At 37.0% G+C, this 20,618-nt stretch overlaps 1 protein-coding gene across 1 annotated transcript; it reads right to left on the minus strand.

Moving 5' to 3' along the window:
- Positions 1-6,777: 6,777 nt before the first annotated feature.
- Positions 6,778-16,932, minus strand: LOC121229188 (uncharacterized). The gene is made up of 2 exons (XM_041112662.1): positions 16,907-16,932; positions 6,778-7,735 (listed from the first exon to the last, which is right to left on the minus strand). Exons 1-2 carry the CDS (start codon positions 16,930-16,932, stop codon positions 6,778-6,780), a joined length of 984 nt encoding a protein of 327 aa, XP_040968596.1.
- Positions 16,933-20,618: the final 3,686 nt, after the last annotated feature.

Raw genomic sequence — 20,618 nt, forward strand, 5'->3', positions numbered from 1 at the left:
ATTCATATCAATTTCCTCATATTTCCAATCAATATATTTTTCAATATAATATTCATTCAATATTCAAATTTCTACATAAATCATATATATTATATAATTCAATCAATATAAATTCAATAAATTCATCGCATACCAAAATCAATCCATTCCAATTGTAAAACATCATAATTCTAACACTAACAATTACCATATGTATATAAATATATCAAATAATAACTATGTTCGGATTATAGAAATACAAACCCTAGTTTTCGAGCTAACTCCCGTTGACTTTGTCTTGTCCTTTCTTAGCCGAGATTTCTGGTACCACATTGACTACGAAATTAATACAATTCATAATCATTAATACATTACTAATTCATATCTTGAGTTACAGAATTCTAAATTAAGATCAGCTAATTTTTCCTGAAACTAGACTCACAAATATTCTTACAATAAAATTTTCAGAATTTTTGGTTTAGCCATTAAGTACAGTTTATTCTTTAAATTCACCCCTATTCTGCTGTCTGACAGTTTCGTCCCTTCTTCACTAAAAATTAATTATCTCACAGTACAGAACTCGGATAATATTCCCGTTGATTTCTCCTGAAAATAGACTCATTAGGGATTCTAAACATATAACTTTAAGCCTCTAATTATTTTTCTTCAATTTTTGGTGCTTTTCCAAAGTCAGAACAGGGGAACCCGAATTCATTCTGACCTTATCTCACAAAATTCATTATATCTCATAATTTACAATTCAATTGCTTATATTGTTTCTTCTATAAGAAACTAGACTCAATAATATTTAATTCCATATTTTATTCATCCTCTAATTCAATTTCTAAAATTTTTGGTGATTTTTCAAACTTAGGCTACTGCTGCTGTCCAAAATAGTCTTAGTACAAAAAGTTGATTTACTTTAATTTCAATTTAATTCTAACTAAATTCACTTACTTTTCTATCTTAATTCATACTTTATTTCTACTCAATTTTTAACCAAACTTAGACATAATTATCTATTTTTCATCATAAAACCATAATTTCGAAATTCTTTCAATTTAGTCCTTAAAGCATAAAACTTCTGAATCACTTTACAATTCAATCATTGTATCATTTTTAACTTGGATTTCTATCAATTTAGCCCTTAATTCATCATTTTATTTAACATGGACAATATCTAGAAATCTAATAACTATCAAAATATCAACTTAATTTCATCAAAACTTTATTCTAAAACTTCTAAAACATCAAAATTAAGTAAAAATGGCTTGATTGACTTACCTATTAGAGCTTAAAGCTTCAAACCTTCAATTTTCCCTTTTCTTTCCTTCTTTCTTTCTTTTTCTCCCCTACTCTCCGTTTCGTTTCATTCTGTTTCTATTTCCTTTTTAGTCCTTTTTATTTTCTTTTAATCTATAATTCAACTTTTACACCTTATTCAATTTAGTCCTTTTTCTTAATTACTCTTAATTAAATTAAATTTACTTAATTAAACTCTAATTAACCACTCATTTTACTTCGTAAATATTTTTAATAAATATTTATGAATCCGTTTTTCAGAAATGGAGACCTGAAAATACACTTTTTCGATAACGGTAAAATTCGGGTCGTTACAGCGGAGAACCGATGTCGATTTCGATCGAGTGAAATCGAGATATTGTCTGTCGCTTGGTTTCGAGTTCGGACCATGGTCCCGGTTGTAGCTCCAAAAATAGATGTTTCAGATGGTCTCGGCGATGACGGGTTACGGCGGCGCACGGCGGCAGTAACGGCAGCGACGGCAGTGGTGAAGACGAGTGGTGCGTTTTTGGTCGATTTTTTAGATGGTGATGTTGGAGGTGTCGGCGTTGGCGTCGGTTAATGTGGGAGGTGGGAGTTGGGTGGTGGTTTTGTGAGGTTTAAAGGAGAAGGAGATGGAAGAAAATGGGGGGTGGTTGGCTCTGTTCGGTGACGTGAATGCGAGATCGGAGATGGAGAATGACGGCTTTTGGCGTGGCAAAGAGGGGAAAACGAAATAAGAATGGAGGTAGAGCGTGATTCGTCGGCGGTGGCGCGGTTGGAGGCCGGCTGCGGGTTGCGACAACGGCTTGAGGACACATTTTTTGGTGCATCGGCGGTGAAAGGTGCCGGCGAATGGTGGTGTTGGGTTGGGGTGAAGGCTACGAAAAAGAAAAAAAATGGGGAGTGGTGTGTTGGTGCTTTTGACAATAGTGGACGATTCAATCGGTGAAGGCGTGGCGTGCGACGGCTAGGGGGGCGACGGTGGTGACCGGCGATGAGGGGTGTGATGGTGGCGACGTTGTAGCTTGCTTGGGTTAGGGTTTCTTTTGGTATTTGAAAAGGTTGAAGACGAAGAAGATGAGAGGATTTGGGAATTTAGGGATTTTGGGTGTTTGAATTTATTTTTTTGTTTAATTTTTATTTGGGATATTGGGTAGGGTAATTGGGTTAAGTGTAGGTTGGGCCAACTTTGAGTATTGGGTTTTGTGGGTGTTGAGTGTGTATGGGTATTGGGTTTAGATTTATGTGGGTTTAATGGAAATGGGTAGTTTTGTATTTGGGTTTGGGTTATTTTAGCTTGTGGGTAAATGGGTTTGGATTTGGGTATTGGGTTGATTTTGGGTTTTGGTTTATGTGGGCAATTTGGTTTTTAGGTTTTAAGTATTTAGGTATGTGGGTAAATGGGTTTGGGTAGGAATTTTAGTGGATGATGGTTTTTTTTTTACTATCACCACATTAGCAAGTCGTGCCCACGCCACCTTCATTACTCGTCTTTTTGAAAATTAATTACTTCCACAGTATTCCTGAAAACATCAAATTGACTAAGTTAAATAAGAATTTATCTATTTACATCCTAATTTACTTAAACTAAAACTAAATGAAAATAAATTTGGGTTGCCTCCCAAAAAGTGTTTTTTTAACGTCGTTAGCTCGACGACCTGTTATTCAAACTTTTGGCTCATCGACAACAATCTCCTCAACTGTGTGTATTTGAAAATTCTCGAAAAAGGGTTTTAGTCGTTGACTATTCACTTCAAAGTGCTTTCGTGTCTCTTCACTTTGAATTTCTACTGCACCATTCGCAAATAAATTAGTAATAATAAACGGTCCTATCCATTTGGATCGAAGCTTACCAGCAAAGATTTTTAAAGTGGAGTCGTATAGGAGCACTTTTTGTCCTATTGAGAACTGCTTCCTAGTGATGAACTTGTCATGAAATGCCTTCGTCTTTTCTTTATAAACTTGAGCATTTTCATATGCATCGTTTCTGATTTCTTCGAGTTCCTGGATGTCTAATTTCTGAGATTTTCCCGCAGACTCTATTTCCATATTACATTGCTTAACTGCCCAAAAAGCCTTATGCTCTAACTCGACCGGGAGGTGGCACGGTTTACCAAAAACGAGTCGGTAAGGTGACATGCCTATTTGTCCCTTGTAAGCTGTTCTATAGGCCCAAAGTGCGTCATTCAGTCTTAAACTCCAATCCTTCCTGTTAGGTTTAACCGTCTTTTCCAGAATAGACTTGATCTCTCGATTTGACACTTCAGCTTGCCCGTTTGTTTGTGGATGGTAAGCTGTGGCAATTCGTTGAGTCACTCCATATTTCTCCATAAGTGCACTTACGAGCTTATTACAAAAATGTGTGCCTCTGTCACTGATTAATGCTCATGGAGTGCCATACCTGGAAAAAATAAAACTTTTAAGAAAATCAACTACGGTCTTAGCACTATCATTGCGAGTGACCTTCGCCTCTATCCACTTAGAGACATAATCAACAGCTAAGAGTATATAGAAATTACTGAAAGAAGAAACGAAGGGACCCATAAAGTCGATGCCCCACACATCAAAAATTTCACAAATATGAATAGGAGTAAGAGGCATCTCATTTCGACGACTAAGGTTGCCAACTTTTTGGCATTTTTCACAAGTTTTGCAGAAATAAAAGGCATCACGAAATATGTTTGGCCAAAATAATCCACATTCGAGAATTTTGTGTGCGGTGCGTTTAGGTCCAAAGTGCCCTCCGCATGCATAAGAATGACAAAAAGTTAAGATAGACTGTACCTCTGTTTCTGCTATACAATGTCGTATTACCTGATCTGAGCAATACTTCCAAAGGTAAGGATCGTCCCAAATGTAATATCGTGCATCCTTTCTTATCTTATCTTTTTTAGACCTTGGCAAATCTGAAGGAACAGTACCTGTGACGAGGTAATTCACTATGTCTGCATACCAAGGATGAACTGCATTTGCTGAAAACAGATTTTCATCTGAAAAGTTGTCCTTCAATGGTGTGTCGTCTACTGGAATCGGTAATCGACTCAGATGGTCAGTTACTAGGTTTTCGCATCCCTTTTTATCCCGAATTTCAAAATCGAACTCTTGTAGGAGTAGAATCCACCTGATCAGTCGGGGTTTTGCCTCCATCTTACCTATTAAATATTTCAAAGCAGCATGATCAGAAAAGATAATTACCTTAGTTTCTAATAGGTAAGATCTGAATTTATCTAAAGCAAACACAACAGCTAATAATTCTTTCTCGGTCGTTGTGTAATTGCTTTGGGCAGCATCCAAAATTTTCGAAGCATAGTAGATAACATGAGGCTCTTTCCTTATTCTTTGGCAAAGAACAGCTCCCACACTTTGGTCACTCGCATCACACATGATTTCGAACGGGAAGGTCCAATTTGGTGGCTGCACTATGGGAGCGGAGACCAATTTATGCTTCAGCACATCAAGCGCGTCTTTACAAGTCTGGTCAAATTCAAATTCTTTATCCTTTTTGTAACAGACTACAAAGTGGTCGCGCGATTTTCGAGAAATCTTTCATGAATCGTCTGTAGAATCCTGCATGGCCAAGAAACGAACGAACTTCCCACACTGATGAGGGGTAAGGTAACGAGTTAATAATATCCGTTTTTGCCTTATCGACCTCGATTCCTTTCAAGGAAACTATATGACCCAAAATTAATCCTTTGTCAACCATGAAATGACATTTCTCATAATTTAAAACAAGATTAAATTCTAGGCATCTTTGTAATATCTTAGCAAGATTATTGAGACATTCGTTAAAAGAGTTACCGTATACCATGAAGTCATCCATAAAGACTTCGATGATTTTCTCGACGTAATCAGAGAATATGCTCACTATGCATCTTTGGAAGGTGGCCGGAGCATTGCAGAGTCCAAACGGCATCCGTCTATACGCAAATGTTCCGAAGGGACATGTGAAAGTTGTTTTGTCTTGATCCTCCGGAGCCACTGGAATCTGGAAAAATCCTGAGTACCCATCGAGACAACAATAATGGGACTTACCAGCTAATCGCTCAAGCATTTGATTGATGAAGGAGAGTGGAAAATGGTCTTTTCGGGTAGCTGCATTCAACTTCCTGTAATCGATGCAAACCCTCCATCCATTCTGTACTCGTGTAGGGACCAGCTCACCTAACTGGTTTTTCACCACTGTCACGCCAGTTTTCTTGGGCACGACATGAACCGGGCTAACCCAATTACTGTTAGAAATCGGATATATCATTCCAGCATCTAACAGTTTTTGGATCTCCTTTTTTACTACCTCTATCATGGGTGGATTAAGGCGCCGTTGAGCATCCCTCTTTGGTTTCGTATTCTCTTCAATGGAAATTTTTTGCATACAGGTGGATGGACTTAGCCCATTTATGTCGGCTATCGTCCAACCAATAGCTTCCGTATAATCTCTCAGAACTCGAACTAGACTTTCCTCCTCGTCTTTGGTTAACTTGTTTGACACTATTACCGGTAAGGTGTCTTTCTCTCCCAAAAAGACGTACTTAAGATGGTCCGGTAATGCTTTAAGCTCCAAGATCGGTGGCTGCAAAACCGAGGGTAACATTTTAGTTTGGGAAGGTAATAGTTCAAATTGGTTACTTCGGTTTGTCAACGAAGGTTGCATATCCAAGTGATTGATGATTTCTTGCAACGGATCTTTAATGACTGCGAATTCCTCGAGATGATGTAAAACTTCCATGTCAATGTTTCTGTAAAGGACAGTTTCCAACTCATCAAAGTCATGTATTCAAAATAAGATTGAGTTAAACAATCTAAAATATCAATGCTAGAAATATTTAATAGTAAGTTAGGATGACCTATGGCCTCGTAGACATTGAATTTCACAATTTCGCCATCAAACTCCATGGTCAGCGTCCCACTTCGAACATCTATTTTTGCGCTTGCGGTACTTAGAAACGGCCTTCCAAGCAAAATTTCAGACGAATTAGTTGAATTATCATCTTCCATACTAATAATGTAGAAATCTGCAGGGAAAACTAATTCGTTAACTTTAACAAGGATGTCTTCAAGCAGCCCTTCGGGATAGACGACTGACCTGTCCGCCAACTGGATTATTACTCCTGTCTTTTTTAAAGGACCCGCGTTAATCAGCTTATAAATAGAATAAGGCATAACATTAATAAAAGCCCCTAAATCACACATGGCTTTCTTAATGCCTACATTACCTATCTCACAGGAAATAGCAAACATACCTTGGTCCTTGTATTTGGGCGGAACTTTCTTTTGCAGTACTGCGAAGGCATTTTCTCCTATATTTACTATTTCGTTACCTATTAACCTCCTCTTGCTAGTACACAACTCATTGAGGAATTTTGCATAACGAGGGATTTGTTTGATAACGTCGAGTAAAGGAATATTTACCTCCACCTTCCTGAATGTCTCGAGGATTTCTTTTTCCTCATTCTCTTTCTTATCCCTTACAAGCCTCCCTGGAAAAGGAGGTGGCATTACAACTGGTCTCTGAATTTATGACTCTGGCCTGGTTGTTGGATCGGAGATCTGCATTTCCTTTTCCTTTTCTTGCCCATGACTTTTAGTTGGTACTGTTTCCAGAACCTTTCCGCTACGAAGAATGATTGCACTGGCATTCTGCCGAGGGTTCAGCTCTGTCTGGGAAGGTAATTTACCTTGAGACTCCAAGCGATTAACTGCCATCGAGAGTTTACTAACTTGATTAGTTAACTCTTGTATTGATGCGTCTGTCCTCTGTTGATATTTTGCAGCATCGGCGGCAAGTCTTTCCACAACAGCTTCTAGAGATGTGCTCGGCTTGTGTTGTTGTTGTGGTGGTTGCAGAGGTCTCGGTTGGTATGGTGGATTATGTCGGGGATTAGCTCCGTAATTAAGGTTGGGATGATCCTTCCACCCAGGATTATAGGTGTTGGAGAAAGGATCATAGCGTCTTTGTGGAGGTCCTGGAAAACCTCCGACAGCATCAACATGTGCTATTGAATTGTCGTTAAGGATTGGGCACAAATCTGTCGGGTGTTCAAACGTAGTACAAATTCCACAAAGTGGGGTCAAACTCTTCTTTTCTGTAAGCAAAGTTTGAACAACATTCGTAAGCTTATCCAATTTATCTTCTAAAGTTGAAACGTTTACCCCATTAACCCATCTTATCAGTTCCGAATTTGGCCGATATTGTTGAGAATTTGTCGCCATGGTGGATATTAGCTCTCTTTCCCCTTGAGGGGTCATATTGACAAGTGTTCCTCCGCTAGCAGCGTCGATCATCTTCATTTCCATAGGGAGCAAACCCTCGTAGAAATATTGAAGAAGTGATTGTTCAGTCAACCCATGTTGAGGACAACTCGCACACAGTTTTTTGTACCGCTCCCAGTAGTCGTAGAGCGATTCACTCTCCAATTGGCGAATTTCCACTATGTCCCTCCTAAGCTCGGCTGCTCGTGACGCTGGGAAGAACCTGTCAAGAAATACACGAGATAAGTCATCCCACGTTGTGATAGAATCGGGAGGTAAGTAAAATAACCATTCTTTTGTTGTATCAACTAAAGAAAAAGGAAAGGCCCGAAGTTTGATCTCATCTTCGGGTACTCCCTGGGGTTTCATGCTTGAGCAGACCATGTGGAATTCTCTCAAGTGAGTGTGTAGTTTTGGACAAGCCAGTTCAGGAGTCGGGATAGGTCGAAGGCTCAGTCACACTATCTGGAAGATTTTTGGTAAATGGCTTGTAAATTTAAGTATGGCATGTATAGCAATATACTTATTTTGTGTAAATGATTTTATGATATGGTGACAGAATGGTTGAGAAAATATTTGATAATGATAAATTATGAAAATGGTAAGTTTAGATTATGTTTGATGATAAGGAAAATTATTAAGATACTTAGTGCATAAAAACTCATAAGAGGGATGAAATTTGCCATAAACAGAATACTGCAGCAACACTGATGTGAGTTTGAAAATTTACTAAAAATCATAGAAATTGAATTTGGTGATGGAATACATATCAAATTGAAGCTTATTATGTCTAGTTTCACATGAAACAAATGAAACAGGTAAAGGAATTATATGTTAGAAGATATTTTAATTTTAGTGAAACAGGGTCATAGCAGTTTCTGAATCCCCTGTTCCTACTTTAGAAATTCACCATAAATTGTTAAGATATAATTAGGTGGTGTATTTTATATCCTCAGAATCCTTATTGAGTCTAGTTTTAGGAGAAACAAACCTCATAGTCATATGAATTTTTTACAGAGAGAAATGTGGTTCGCAGTAAACAGAGGTCAGACCAGTCAAGTCCTGAAACAGGGGTAACTTTAACTAATAAACTGTACTAATTGGCCCCACCAAAAATTTTATAAAAAAATTAGTAGATAGGTATATGAGCCTAGATTCAGGGAAAATTTACGGATCTTGATTTCGAGTTTCGTAACTCGATATATGATTTTTCTTGTGACTGTGACGCAAGTAGCTTAAAAGCTGTGAATGTAGAAACAAATAATCCAAAGTTCTAAAAATGTTAAATTAAGCTTAGTAACACCTCATACTCGACTCCGGCGACGGTCTCGGGCGTGGGGGCGTTACATTTACTGGTATCAGAGCAGGTTTAGTTGGTTCTCGGACTACGTGTTGTATGTACGGATTTTGCTATACATGCCATATGTATAAATTGTGATAGTGTGACGACTTCTGACCTTTTTAAATGATTTTTTTATAGTAAATGGATCCCGATCCAGCTGTGGCAGATGAAGTAGAGAGTAATGCACCAGCTCCGGCTGAAGGAGCAGCGCCGACTGAAAATCCACCTCCTACTGTTGGTCAGGGAGGAGGAGAAAGGGGTCGTGAAGCCTTTCTCCAAATGATGAGTGCATGGTACACTGAGTTCGTTCGTACGAACCCAAATGTACAACCTCCCCCACCTCCCCCAATTCCTCAACCTGTACCCCCGATGCCTCAAGGTATGGATCTGATGAAATTTCACAGAACTCCAGTTGATAGAATTCGCAAGCAATGGGCCGAAGAATTTAAAGCAAATATTGATGATGATGCCGAGAGAGCAGAGTTCTGGCTTGAAAATTCAATTCGGGTATTTGACGAATTATCTTGTACACCTGAAGAATGTTTGAAATGCGCTATATCTTTGTTGAGGGATTCAGCTTATAATTGGTGGAAGACTTTGATTTCGGTGGTACCGAAAGAGAAAATAACTTGGGAATTCTTTCAAGAAGAGTTTCAGAAGAAATATATTAGTGAAAGATTTATTGATCAGAAGCATAAAGAATTTCTTGAGCTGAAGCAAGGTAATATGACGGTTACAGAATATGAAAGAGAGTTTGTTCGATTAAGTAAGTATGCCAGAGAGTATGTTCCTACAGAGGCCAAGATGTGCGAACGATTTGAAGACGGGCTCAACGAAGACATCAAGGTATTTGTTGGAATTCTTGAATTAAAAGAAATGGTAGTATTGGTTGATCGAGCTTGTAAGGCCGAAGAATTACTTAAAGAAAAGAAAAAGGTAGAGGCTGAGACTAGAAATTGGAAGAAAAGACCGATGAGCGGTTCATTTTCACAGCAACCTGGAAAGTCAAGGAATATGAATCCTCGTTCCCAAGCTTCAGCTGGGCAATCATATGGGAATTATAAGAAGCAAAATGTGGGTCCTAAATCCCAGACTACTTCGGCAGCCAGTGTAGGGAACTCGAGATTTGTTAAACCTGAGTGCCAGCGGTGTGGTAGAAATCATTTTGGTCCGTGTAGAGCAAATGAATGTTTTCGATGTGGTTCTTCGGATCATTTTATTAGAGACTGCCCAGAGAGAGCTGAGAAAGAAAAATTTCAGAATGTAAAAGCTAGTGGTGCAGATTCGAGGGGAAGATATCCAAGAAAAGCTGGGAGCGAAGCAAGCAGTAAGAATGAAGCCAGGGATGCACCAGTTAGACCTGAAGGAAGGGCTCCGGCTAGAACTTATGCTATTAAAGCGCGTGAAGATGCTTCCTCACCTGATGTGATTACCGGTACATTTTCCCTCTATAATGTTAATGTTATTGCTTTGATTGATCCCGGTTCTACTCATTCATATGTGTGCATGAAATTGGTGTCTAGTATGAATATACCTGTTGAGAACACAGAATTTATGATTAGAGTGTCGAATCCGTTAGGCAAATGTGTGACTGTCGATAAAGTATGTAAGAAATGTCCTTTAATGATTCGGGATCATTACTTTCCGGCCGACTTGATGTTGTTGCCGTTTGATGAGTTTGATGTTATTTTGGGTATGGATTGGTTGACATTGCATGATGCTAAAATAAATTGCAAAGAAAAGATTATAGAATTAAAGTGTGGAAATGGTGAAACTCTGAGGGTTGAATCAGATAAATCAGAGGCATTGCCTAGTGTGATTTCTTCAATGTCGGCTCAAAGATATCTGAGAAAGGGTTATGAAGCTTATTTGGCGTATGTAATTAATACAAAAGAAGTTGAAAAGAAAGTTGAATCAGTGCCAGTTGTGTGTGAATTTGCGGACGTATTTCAGAAGAATTGCCGGGTTTGCCTCCAGTCAGGGAAGTAGCATTTGGTATTGATTTGATACCGGGAACAGCTTCGATTTCGATTGCTCCGTATAGAATGGCACCAGCAAAGTTGAAGGAATTAAGTCGCAGTTGCAAGAGTTGACTGATAAAGGTTTTGTGAGATCGAGTTTTTCACCTTGGGGTGCTCCCGTGTTATTTGTGAAAAAGAAGGATGGTTCTATGAGGTTGTGTGTTGATTATCGGCAGTTAAACAAGGTGACAATCAAAAACAAGTATCCGTTGCCAAGAATTGATGATTTGTTTGATCAGCTAAAATGAGCGACATGGTTTTCAAAGATTGACTTGAGATCTGGGTATTACCAACTGCGGGTAAAAGAGTCGGATGTGCCTAAAACTGCTTTTAGAACAAGGTATGGTCATTATGAATTTTTAGTTATGCCATTCAGATTGACAAATTCTCCTGCTGTGTTTATGGATTTAATGAATCGCATATTTCGGCCATACTTGGACAAATTTGTTGTGGTGTTTATAGATGATATTTTAATTTATTCAAAAGATGATACAGAGCATGCTGAGCATTTGAGGATAGTTTTGCAAACTTTGAGAAATAAGCAGTTGTATGCTAAGTTTAGTAAAAGTGAATTTTGGCTTCGAGAAGTTGGATTTTTGGGTCATATTGTTTCAGGTGATGGTATACGGGTTGATCCTAGTAAAATTTCAGCCATTGTTGATTGAGAACCACCGAAAAACGTAACCGAAGTTAGAAGTTTCTTGGGGCTAGCTGGGTATTATCGGCGGTTTGTAAATGGATTTTCTATAATTGCTGCTCCTATGACTAGACTACTCCGAAAGGATGTTAAATTTGAATGGACGGAAGAATGTCAACAGAGTTTCGAAGAATTGAAAAAGTTATTAACTGAAGCACCAGCGTTGATACAACCCGAATCAGGTAAAGAATTTGTGGTGTATAGTGATGCTTCTCTAAATGGTTTGGGGTGTGTGCTCATGCAAGAAGGAAAAGTGGTGGCATATGCTTCGAGGCAGTTAAAACCTCATGAGAGGAATTATCCTACTCACGATTTGGAATTGGCTGCGGTGGTGTTTGCTTTGAAAATTTGGCGACATTATTTGTATGGTGAAAAGTGTCGGGTATATACCGACCATAAAAGTCTTAAGTACTTGATGTCACAAAAAGATTTGAATTTAAGACAGCGAAGATGGTTGGAATTATTGAAAGATTACGAGCTTGTTATTGATTATCATCCGGGAAAAGCGAATGTGGTTGCTGATGCTTTGAGCAGAAAATTGTTGTTTGCTTTGAGAGTTATGAACACTCAGTTGAAAGTGTCAGATGATGGTTCGATTCTAGCAGAGTTAAGAGCAAAACCAATGTTTTTGCAAGAGATTTCTGAAGCTCAGAAAGATGATCAAGATTTGCAAGCCAAGAGAAAACAGTGTGAAGTTGATACAGAGTCAGATTTCAAAATTGGTTCTGATGGGTGCTTAATGTTTAAAGATCGGATTTGTGTACCGAAGAATGAGGAATTGATTCAAAAGATCCTACAGGAAGCACATAGTGGCTATTTCTCGATTCATCCGGGTATTACGAAAATGTATAATGACTTGAAGAAAATGTATTGGTGGAATGGAATGAAAAGAGATATATCAGAGTTTGTGTCCAAATGCTTAATTTGTCAACAGGTGAAAGCTGAACACCAAGTGCCTTCGGGATTACTTCAGCCTATTATGGTTCCTGAATGGAAATGGGATCGGATTACTATGGATTTTGTTTCAGGATTGCCATTGACTCCGGGAAAGAAAGATGCCATCTGGGTAATAGTTGACAGATTAACTAAGTCGGCTCATTTTATCCCGGTACGTACGGATTATTCTCTTAACAAGTTGGCTGAACTGTATATTAGAGAAATTGTTAGATTACACGGAATACCATTGTCGATTATTTCAGATAGAGATCCAAGGTTTACCTCGCGGTTTTGGCAAAAGTTGCAAGACGCGTTAGGTACAAAGTTAAATTTCAGTACTGCTTTTCATCCACAAACTGATGGACAATCAGAGAGAGTAATTTAGATTCTTGAAGATATGCTTAGATGTTGTGTATTGGAATTTCAAGGAAGTTGGGAAAGATATTTGCCGCTGGTAGAATTTGCTTACAACAATAGTTATCAGACGAGCTTGAAAATGGCACCTTATGAAGCATTATATGGTCGTAAGTGTCGAACGCCATTGTATTGGACTGAACTCAAGGAAAATCAGATTTATGGAGTTGATCTAATAAAAGAAACTGAAGAAAAAGTGAAGATAATTCGAGATTGTTTGAAAGCTGCTTCAGATAGACAGAAATCTTATACAGATCTAAAACGAAAGGACATTGAATTTCAAGTTGGTGATAAAGTATTTTTAAAGGTGTCTCCGTGGAAGAAAGTCCTTAGATTTGGACGGAAGGGCAAATTAAGTCTGCGTTTTATTGGGCCGTATGAAGTAATTGAAAAAGTTGGACCGGTAGCATATCGGCTAGCATTACCACCTGAATTAGAAAAGATTCATTATGTGTTCCACGTATCTATGTTACGTCGGTATCGTTCAAATCCTTCACATGTAGTTTCACCGACAGAAATTGAACTACAACCAGATATGACCTACGAAGAAGAACCGATTAAGATTTTAGCTCGAGAGGTCAAACAACTAAGGAATAAAAATGTTGCACTTGTGAAGGTGTTGTGGCAAAGGTATTGAGTAGAAGAAGTTACATGGGAATCCGAAGAAACTATGAGAAATCAATACCCACATATGTTTACAGGTAAGATTTTCGAGGACGAAAATCCTTAAAGGGGGGAGAGTTGTAATATCCCGAGTTAGGGCCTAATCGGAATAGTGGTTTCGTGACCACAAATCTGAGATAGAAATAATTATTTTATAATTATTTTGATGATTATGATATGATTGCATGATTGTGTGAAAATTTCGTGATGAAATTCTATGCCTAAAGTGCTTAAATTGAAAGTAGGGACTAAATCGAATAAGTTGCAAAACTTGCATTCTAGAAGTTTTTAGTATGAAATTGTTTTGGAATATTAATGAGGAGGTCTTAAATAGAAATTTGACCAATTTTAAGTTCATGGACAAATTTAGGACATGGAAGGAAATTTTGAAAAGTTTAGTAGTAAGGGTATTTTGGTCATTTAGTTATTAAAATGAATTAAAAACAAAATTAAAAGCCAATTTTTGTCCATCTTCTTCATTAGGCCGAAAGTTCAAGGGTTCTCCATAGCTAGGGTTTGTTTCAAGCTTCCAAGCTCCATAGTAAGTGATTCTAAGCCCCGTTTTTAATGATTTTTACGTTTTTGAGATCCCGGTAACTCGATAAAGCTTATGTTAGCAATAATTTAACCTAGGATTTATATTTGGAAAAATACCCATAGGTGAAATTTGTGTATTTTGATGTTTTATGATAGAATATGAAGTTTTAAATTATGTTAGACAACTTGTACTACTCGATTTTAAGCAAAAACGAGTAAAAGGGCTTAATCGGTAAAAATACCTAATAGTCACAAGTACATGTTAGGGTGAGAATTTGATGTTGCCATAGAAGAGAAAAGTGATCAGCATGTTGTAAAACATAAGAATAAGGAATAAAGTTTAATCCCGAGCCTAGGGGCAAAAATGTAAATATGCAAAAGTTTAGGGGTAAAATTGTAATTTTTCCAAAATTTGAGTTAAGGATTAATTTGATAATGTGAGTATTAAATAAGCTAAATGTGTTATTTTAGATCAAGAAAGACGTGGAATCGACCTCAATCGAGGAAAAGAAAAGATTGTGGACTAGATTGCAAAATCCTTGTATTTTGGTACCAAGGTAAGTTCATGTGTAAATAATGTAGCATAATGGTTATTTTTAAGTTATTGATGTTAATTATATGTTATGCTGAATTTTATTATGAAATGTATGCTTTGTGGTTAATTTCAAATAATATGTAAATTATGTGAGCTACTTGTTAAATATAATTGTTACTGAGTATTGATTTCGGCATTCTACGGAAGACGGCAAGGATAAGTGTTCGAGGAAAAATCCCGTTTGAACCTTAGGAATAGATTAGGATACAAGTGACATGTCACTAGGATGGTTGAGCATCCGAACTCGTTGAGTTGAGTCCGAGTTCACTTATGGATGCGAATGTCCGAACTCGTTGAGTTGAGTCCGAGTTCGTGAGATGTAACTAGGCATCCGAACTCGTTGATTTGAGTCCGAGTTCACTTATGGATGCGAATGCCCGAGCTCGTTGAGTTGAGTCCGAGTTCGCTTATGGGCGGGTTACATGATTGCTTGATTGAATATGTGGCACTTATATGCAAATTATCCATGTATCCGAATTATATTCCGATGTGTTCAACGGGTAAAGTTTTACTCAAATGGAGGAATACTCGAGATGAAAAGAGACGTATTGGTAAGTGATGAGAAATGGATATTTGGACAGGTATGTATTTAACCCTCGGGTTGAGTGTTGATTACAACCACGATAAGGTAATAAGATGATGAAAAATGATTAAAAAATGTGATAAGTGTGTTGATGATATATGCTAATGTTGATTAGTTTGATTGTTTGTTATGTTATTTATTATTTACATATGAACTTACTAAGCATTTATGCTTACTCCTCCTTCTTACTCATTGTAATTTTGGACAAGCCAGTTCAGGAGTCGGGATAGGTCGAAGGCTCAGTCACACTATCCGGAAAATTTTTGGTAAATGGCTTGTAAATTTAAGTATGGCATGTATTGTAACACTCCTTAGCCGAGATTGTTTCCAGAATCGAGCACGAGGCATTACTAAACTTAATCTATCACTTAAATAGTTTTAAATTGTTTATTTAAGCTTTTCGGAATGTGCTGCCATTCTGCGTCGTAGTCGCCTAAAAATTCATATCTTGAGTTCCAAAACTCAAAATTAAGATCCGTAAATTTTTCTTGAAACTAGACTCATATATATATCCACTAATTTTTTCATAGATTTTTGACTTGGCCAATTAGTACAGTTTATTAGTTAAAGTTTCCCTTGTTTCAAAACTCGACTGCACTAACCTCTTCTTGCTACGAACCATGTTTCTTCCTGTACAAAATTCATATCACTAAGCCGTTTGTTTCTGTTAAAACTAGACTCAACAAGGATTATAACCATATAAATAAAACCTTCTAATAAGTTTTTTACAATTTATGGTGAATTTCAAAAGTTGAAATAGGGGATCCAGAAATCGCTCTGACCCTGTTTCACTAAAACTCAGATATATCATATAATATAATACCTTTACCTATTTTTCTTATTCCATAAGAAAATAGACATAATAAGATTTAATTTAATATATTATTCATCTTCAAACTATGTTTCTACAATTTTTAGTGATTTTTCAAAGTTACGTCATTTTTGTTACTTGAATTTGTTTTTAGGTTACTTTCACATTTTTCATAATTTTCATGTGATAATCACCATTCAATCATACATATTAATAAACATGCATATCATCGGCCATTTTTATTAGCTAATCACTAGCAAGTATTTACACATCATTCATTGTTCATATTATACCAAAAGTAGCTAAGTTTCTATACATGCCATACACAAAACAAAACATCTAATTATACCGAGTTATTTCTTTGATAGTGTGATCGGCCTCCGACGTTTCCTTCGATCCCCGAGTGGCTAGATAAGTACTATAAGAAGAAAAAAATAAAGAGATTAAGCACTAGGCTTAGTAAGCTTACAAGCAAATAAATCACAACATTCAACATAATGGATAATTATGCATAATATCATCTAACATCATAAATTTCTTTACTTCTCAATTTCTATCTTCTTCTTTATTCCCTTACCTTCTTTCTTACCTGACCTTTCCTTTTCATAAATATAATCTACTTTCCTTTGCTGTTAATTCACTGTAATTTAACTCGTATTCTGACCCGTTGAACCACTCGGAATACTAAGGATACTAGGGTCATTCCTGTCTATCAATACCCTGCCAATGCCATGTCTTTGACATGGACTTACATGAATTATTCCTGTCTCCAATGCATATATAATATGGACTTACATGGTCAATCCTGTCTCCAGAGCCATATTTCTAATATGGACTTACATGGCTCATTTCTGTTCTGTCCTGTCAACCCTAATATCCTAACATTCCTAGGGTTCAACCGGGGCTTTTTAACACTTTTCCTCTATCACTTCACCTTAAATTCGACTTTAAATATTTTCATAACATAAATATATAAATGCTGGAAATTGACAATAATAATGTAAATAAAAGAATATTGCATTTATTTACTGTAAACTTACCTCGATACAAAATGTGACTAAAGTTACTATTAGTCCTTTACTTTTTCTTTTCCCGATTTACTCCCGAATTTCGCTCTTCTTGATCTATAATAGCAAATTTAGCTTATTTAATATCAACATTTATCAAAAAACCCTTTACTCAAACTTTGGAAAAATCATATTTTGCCCCTAAACTTTCACATATTTGCACTTTGCCCCAAGGCTCGTAAATTAAACTTCATCCTATTTTCTCATGTTTTATGACATACTGATCATTTTCCCTTCTATGACAACATCAAATTCACACACTAACATGTACTTATGACTATTAGGTATTTTTACCGATTAAGCTTTTTACTCGTTTCACTTAAAACCAAGTAGCACAAGTTGTCTAACATAATTTAAAGCCTCATATTCCATCATAAAACATCAAAATACACAAATTTCACCTATGGGTATTTTTCCAAATTTGATTCCTAACTTAAATTATTGCTAGCATAAGCTTTATCGAGCTACCGGGACTAAAAAACGTAAAGATCATTAAAAACGGGGCTTGGAATCACTTACTATAAAGCTGAAAGTTGAAGAAACCCCAGCTATGGAGAGAGGTAAGGTTCGGCTGGTAACTTGAAGAAGATGATACAATTTATCATCTTTTTACCTTTTATTAATGTTAATAACCAAATGACCATAATACCCCTTACTGAACTTTCAAAAATTCCTTCATGTCTAATTTTGTCCATGAACTTAAAATGGTCAAATTACCATTTAAGATCTCCTAATTAATATTCCAAAATAATTCATACTAAAAACTTCTAGAATGAAAGTTTGCAAATTATTCGATTAGTCCCTAACCTCAACTTAAGCACTTTATGCATAGAATTTTATCACGAAATTTTCGCACAATCATGTAATCATACCATGAACCTCAAATAATAATAAAATAAATTTTTTTCTACCTCGGATTTATGGTTTCGCAACCACTGTTCCGTTTAGGCCCTATTTTGGAATGTTACATTTCTCCCCCCCTTTAGGGATTTTCGTCCCGAAAATCATACTTGTGAAGAGATATGGGTACTGTTTTCGCATAGCCTCTTCGGGTTCCCATGTAGCCTCGTCTACCCCATGTCTATTCCATAGTACTTTCACAAGTACAATACTTTTGATCCTTAATTGCTTTACCTCTCGAGCTAGAATCTTTACCGGTTCTTCACCGTAAGTCATGTCTGGCTGAATCTCAACCTCTGTCTGAGAAATCACATGTGACGGATCTGAACGATAACGACGTAGCATAGACACATGAAATACATTATGAATCTTCTCTAACTCAATCGGCAAAGCTAACCGATATGCTAATGGTCCGATCTCTCAATCATAAAACGGTCAATAGAACGTGGACTTAGTTGCCTTTCTGCCAAATCTAAGAACTTTCTTCCACGGGGATACTTCAAAAAACTTGTCACAACTTGATATTCGATCTCTTTTCTTTTAAATCGCATACGACTCTGCCTGTCTGAAGCTGCTTTAAACATTTCTGATAATTCATTTTTCTCTGTTTCTTTAACTAGATCAACCTAAATTGGCTTTCTTTAAGCTCTGTCATATAAAGGTGTGCGGATTTACGTCCATACAAAGCTTCATAAAGTGCATCTCAAACTTGACTGATAACTATTATTGTAGGCAAACTCTACAATGGTAAGTATTTTCCCAACTACTTGAAATTCTAATACACAACATCTAAGCATATCTCAAGTACCTGAATAACTCTCTCTGACTGACCATCGGTCTGAGGGTGAAAAGCCGTACTAAAACTCAACTTCGTACCTAAAGCCTCTTGTAACTTCTTCCAGAACCGTGAAGTAAATCTTGGATCTCTGTCTGAAATGATCGATAATGGCACTCCATGTAGTCTAACTATCTCTGAAATGTATAACTCGCTAACTTGTCAAGTGAATAATCCATACGGATTGGGATAAAATGAGCCGACTTAGTTAGCTTAACAATCACAACCCATACTGCATCTTTCTTTTTCAGTGTTAACGGCAATCCTGTCACAAAATCCATAGTAACTCTGTCCCATTTCCATTCCGGAACTAGCACAGGTTGCAATAATCCTGAGGGTACCTGATGTTCGGCCTTTACCTGTTGACAAATCAAGCATCTAGAAACAAACTCTGAAATATCTCTTTTCATTCCTACCCACCAATACAATTTTTCAATCATTATACATTTTGTACTGCTAGATGAATAGATAAAGAACTGCTATGTGCTTCCTGTAAAATCTTTCGAATAAGCTCATCATTCTTTGGTACACAAATTCTGTCTCTAAACATCAAACAACCATCAGAACCAATCCAGAAATCTGATTCTATGCCTGACTCACATTGAACTCTTTTAGCTTGTAAATCATTATCATCTTTCTGAGCTTCACAAATCTCTTCAAGAAATACCGGTTTAGCTCTAAATTCAGCTAAAATAGAACCATCATCTGACATGGCTAAATTGGTATTCAAAGCTCGCAATGTAAATAAAAGTTTCCTCTTAAGCGTCAGCAACTACATTTGCCTTACCTGGGTGATAATCAATCACTAACTCATAATCTTTAAGCAATTCCAACCATCTTCTTTGCCTCAAATTCAAGTCTTTTTGAGTCATCAAGTATTTCAAGCTTTTATGATCGGTAAATATCCGGCACCTTTCACCATACAAATAATGTCTCCAAATTCAATGCAAATACAATAGCAGCTAGCTCTAAATCATGTGTCAGATAATTTTCTCATGTGGCTTCAATTGTCTAGAGGCATAAGCAATTACCTTTCCTTCCTGCATGAGTACACAACCAAGCCCATTCAAGGATGCATCACTGTAAATCATAAATTCTTTACCCGGTTCCGGCTGTACTAAGATAGAAGCTTCCGTCAACAATGCCTTTAACTTGTCAAAACTTTGTTGGCACTTCTCAGTCCATTCAAACTTAACATCCTTCCGTAGCAGTCTCGTCAACGGGTAGCTATTATGGAAAATCCTTCCACAAATCGTCTATAATATCCGGCAAGACCAAGAAAACTTCTAACTTCTGATACATTTCTAGAGGCTTCCAATCAACAATGCTGAAATCTACTCGTATCAACCTTAATACATCACCTGAGACAATATGTCAAGAAATCCAATTATCGTAACCAGAACCATTTTGCTGAACTTGCATACAACTGATTATCTCTCAGAATTTGTAAAACTGTCTCAATGCCTGCATGCTCAGTCTCATCATGAGAATAAATCAAATATCACATGAACACAACTACAAATTCTAGTATGGTCTAAAATTGGTTCATTAAGTCCATGAAAATGGCAGGAGCATTAGTCAAGCCAAATGCATCACAAGGAACTCATAATGACCATACCTAGTCGGAAAGCAGTCTTCAGACATCTGACTCTTTAACTCGCAACTGATAGTATCCGGATCTCAATCTATCTTGGAAAACACAGTA

This window comes from Gossypium hirsutum, chromosome A05 (assembly GCF_007990345.1).
Source record: "Gossypium hirsutum isolate 1008001.06 chromosome A05, Gossypium_hirsutum_v2.1, whole genome shotgun sequence".
Classification (NCBI taxonomy): domain Eukaryota; kingdom Viridiplantae; phylum Streptophyta; class Magnoliopsida; order Malvales; family Malvaceae; genus Gossypium; species Gossypium hirsutum.

Bases quoted from the DNA above. Each gene is read 5' to 3' on its own strand.
- LOC121229188 (XM_041112662.1), bottom strand. From the start codon at position 16,932: ATGGCTCTGGAGACAGGATTGACCAT. The intron at 7,736-16,906 runs GTAAGTCCATAT...ATTTCTTGACAG, and splicing joins CTGGAGACAGGATTGACCAT to GTTCTTCCCAGCGTCACGAG.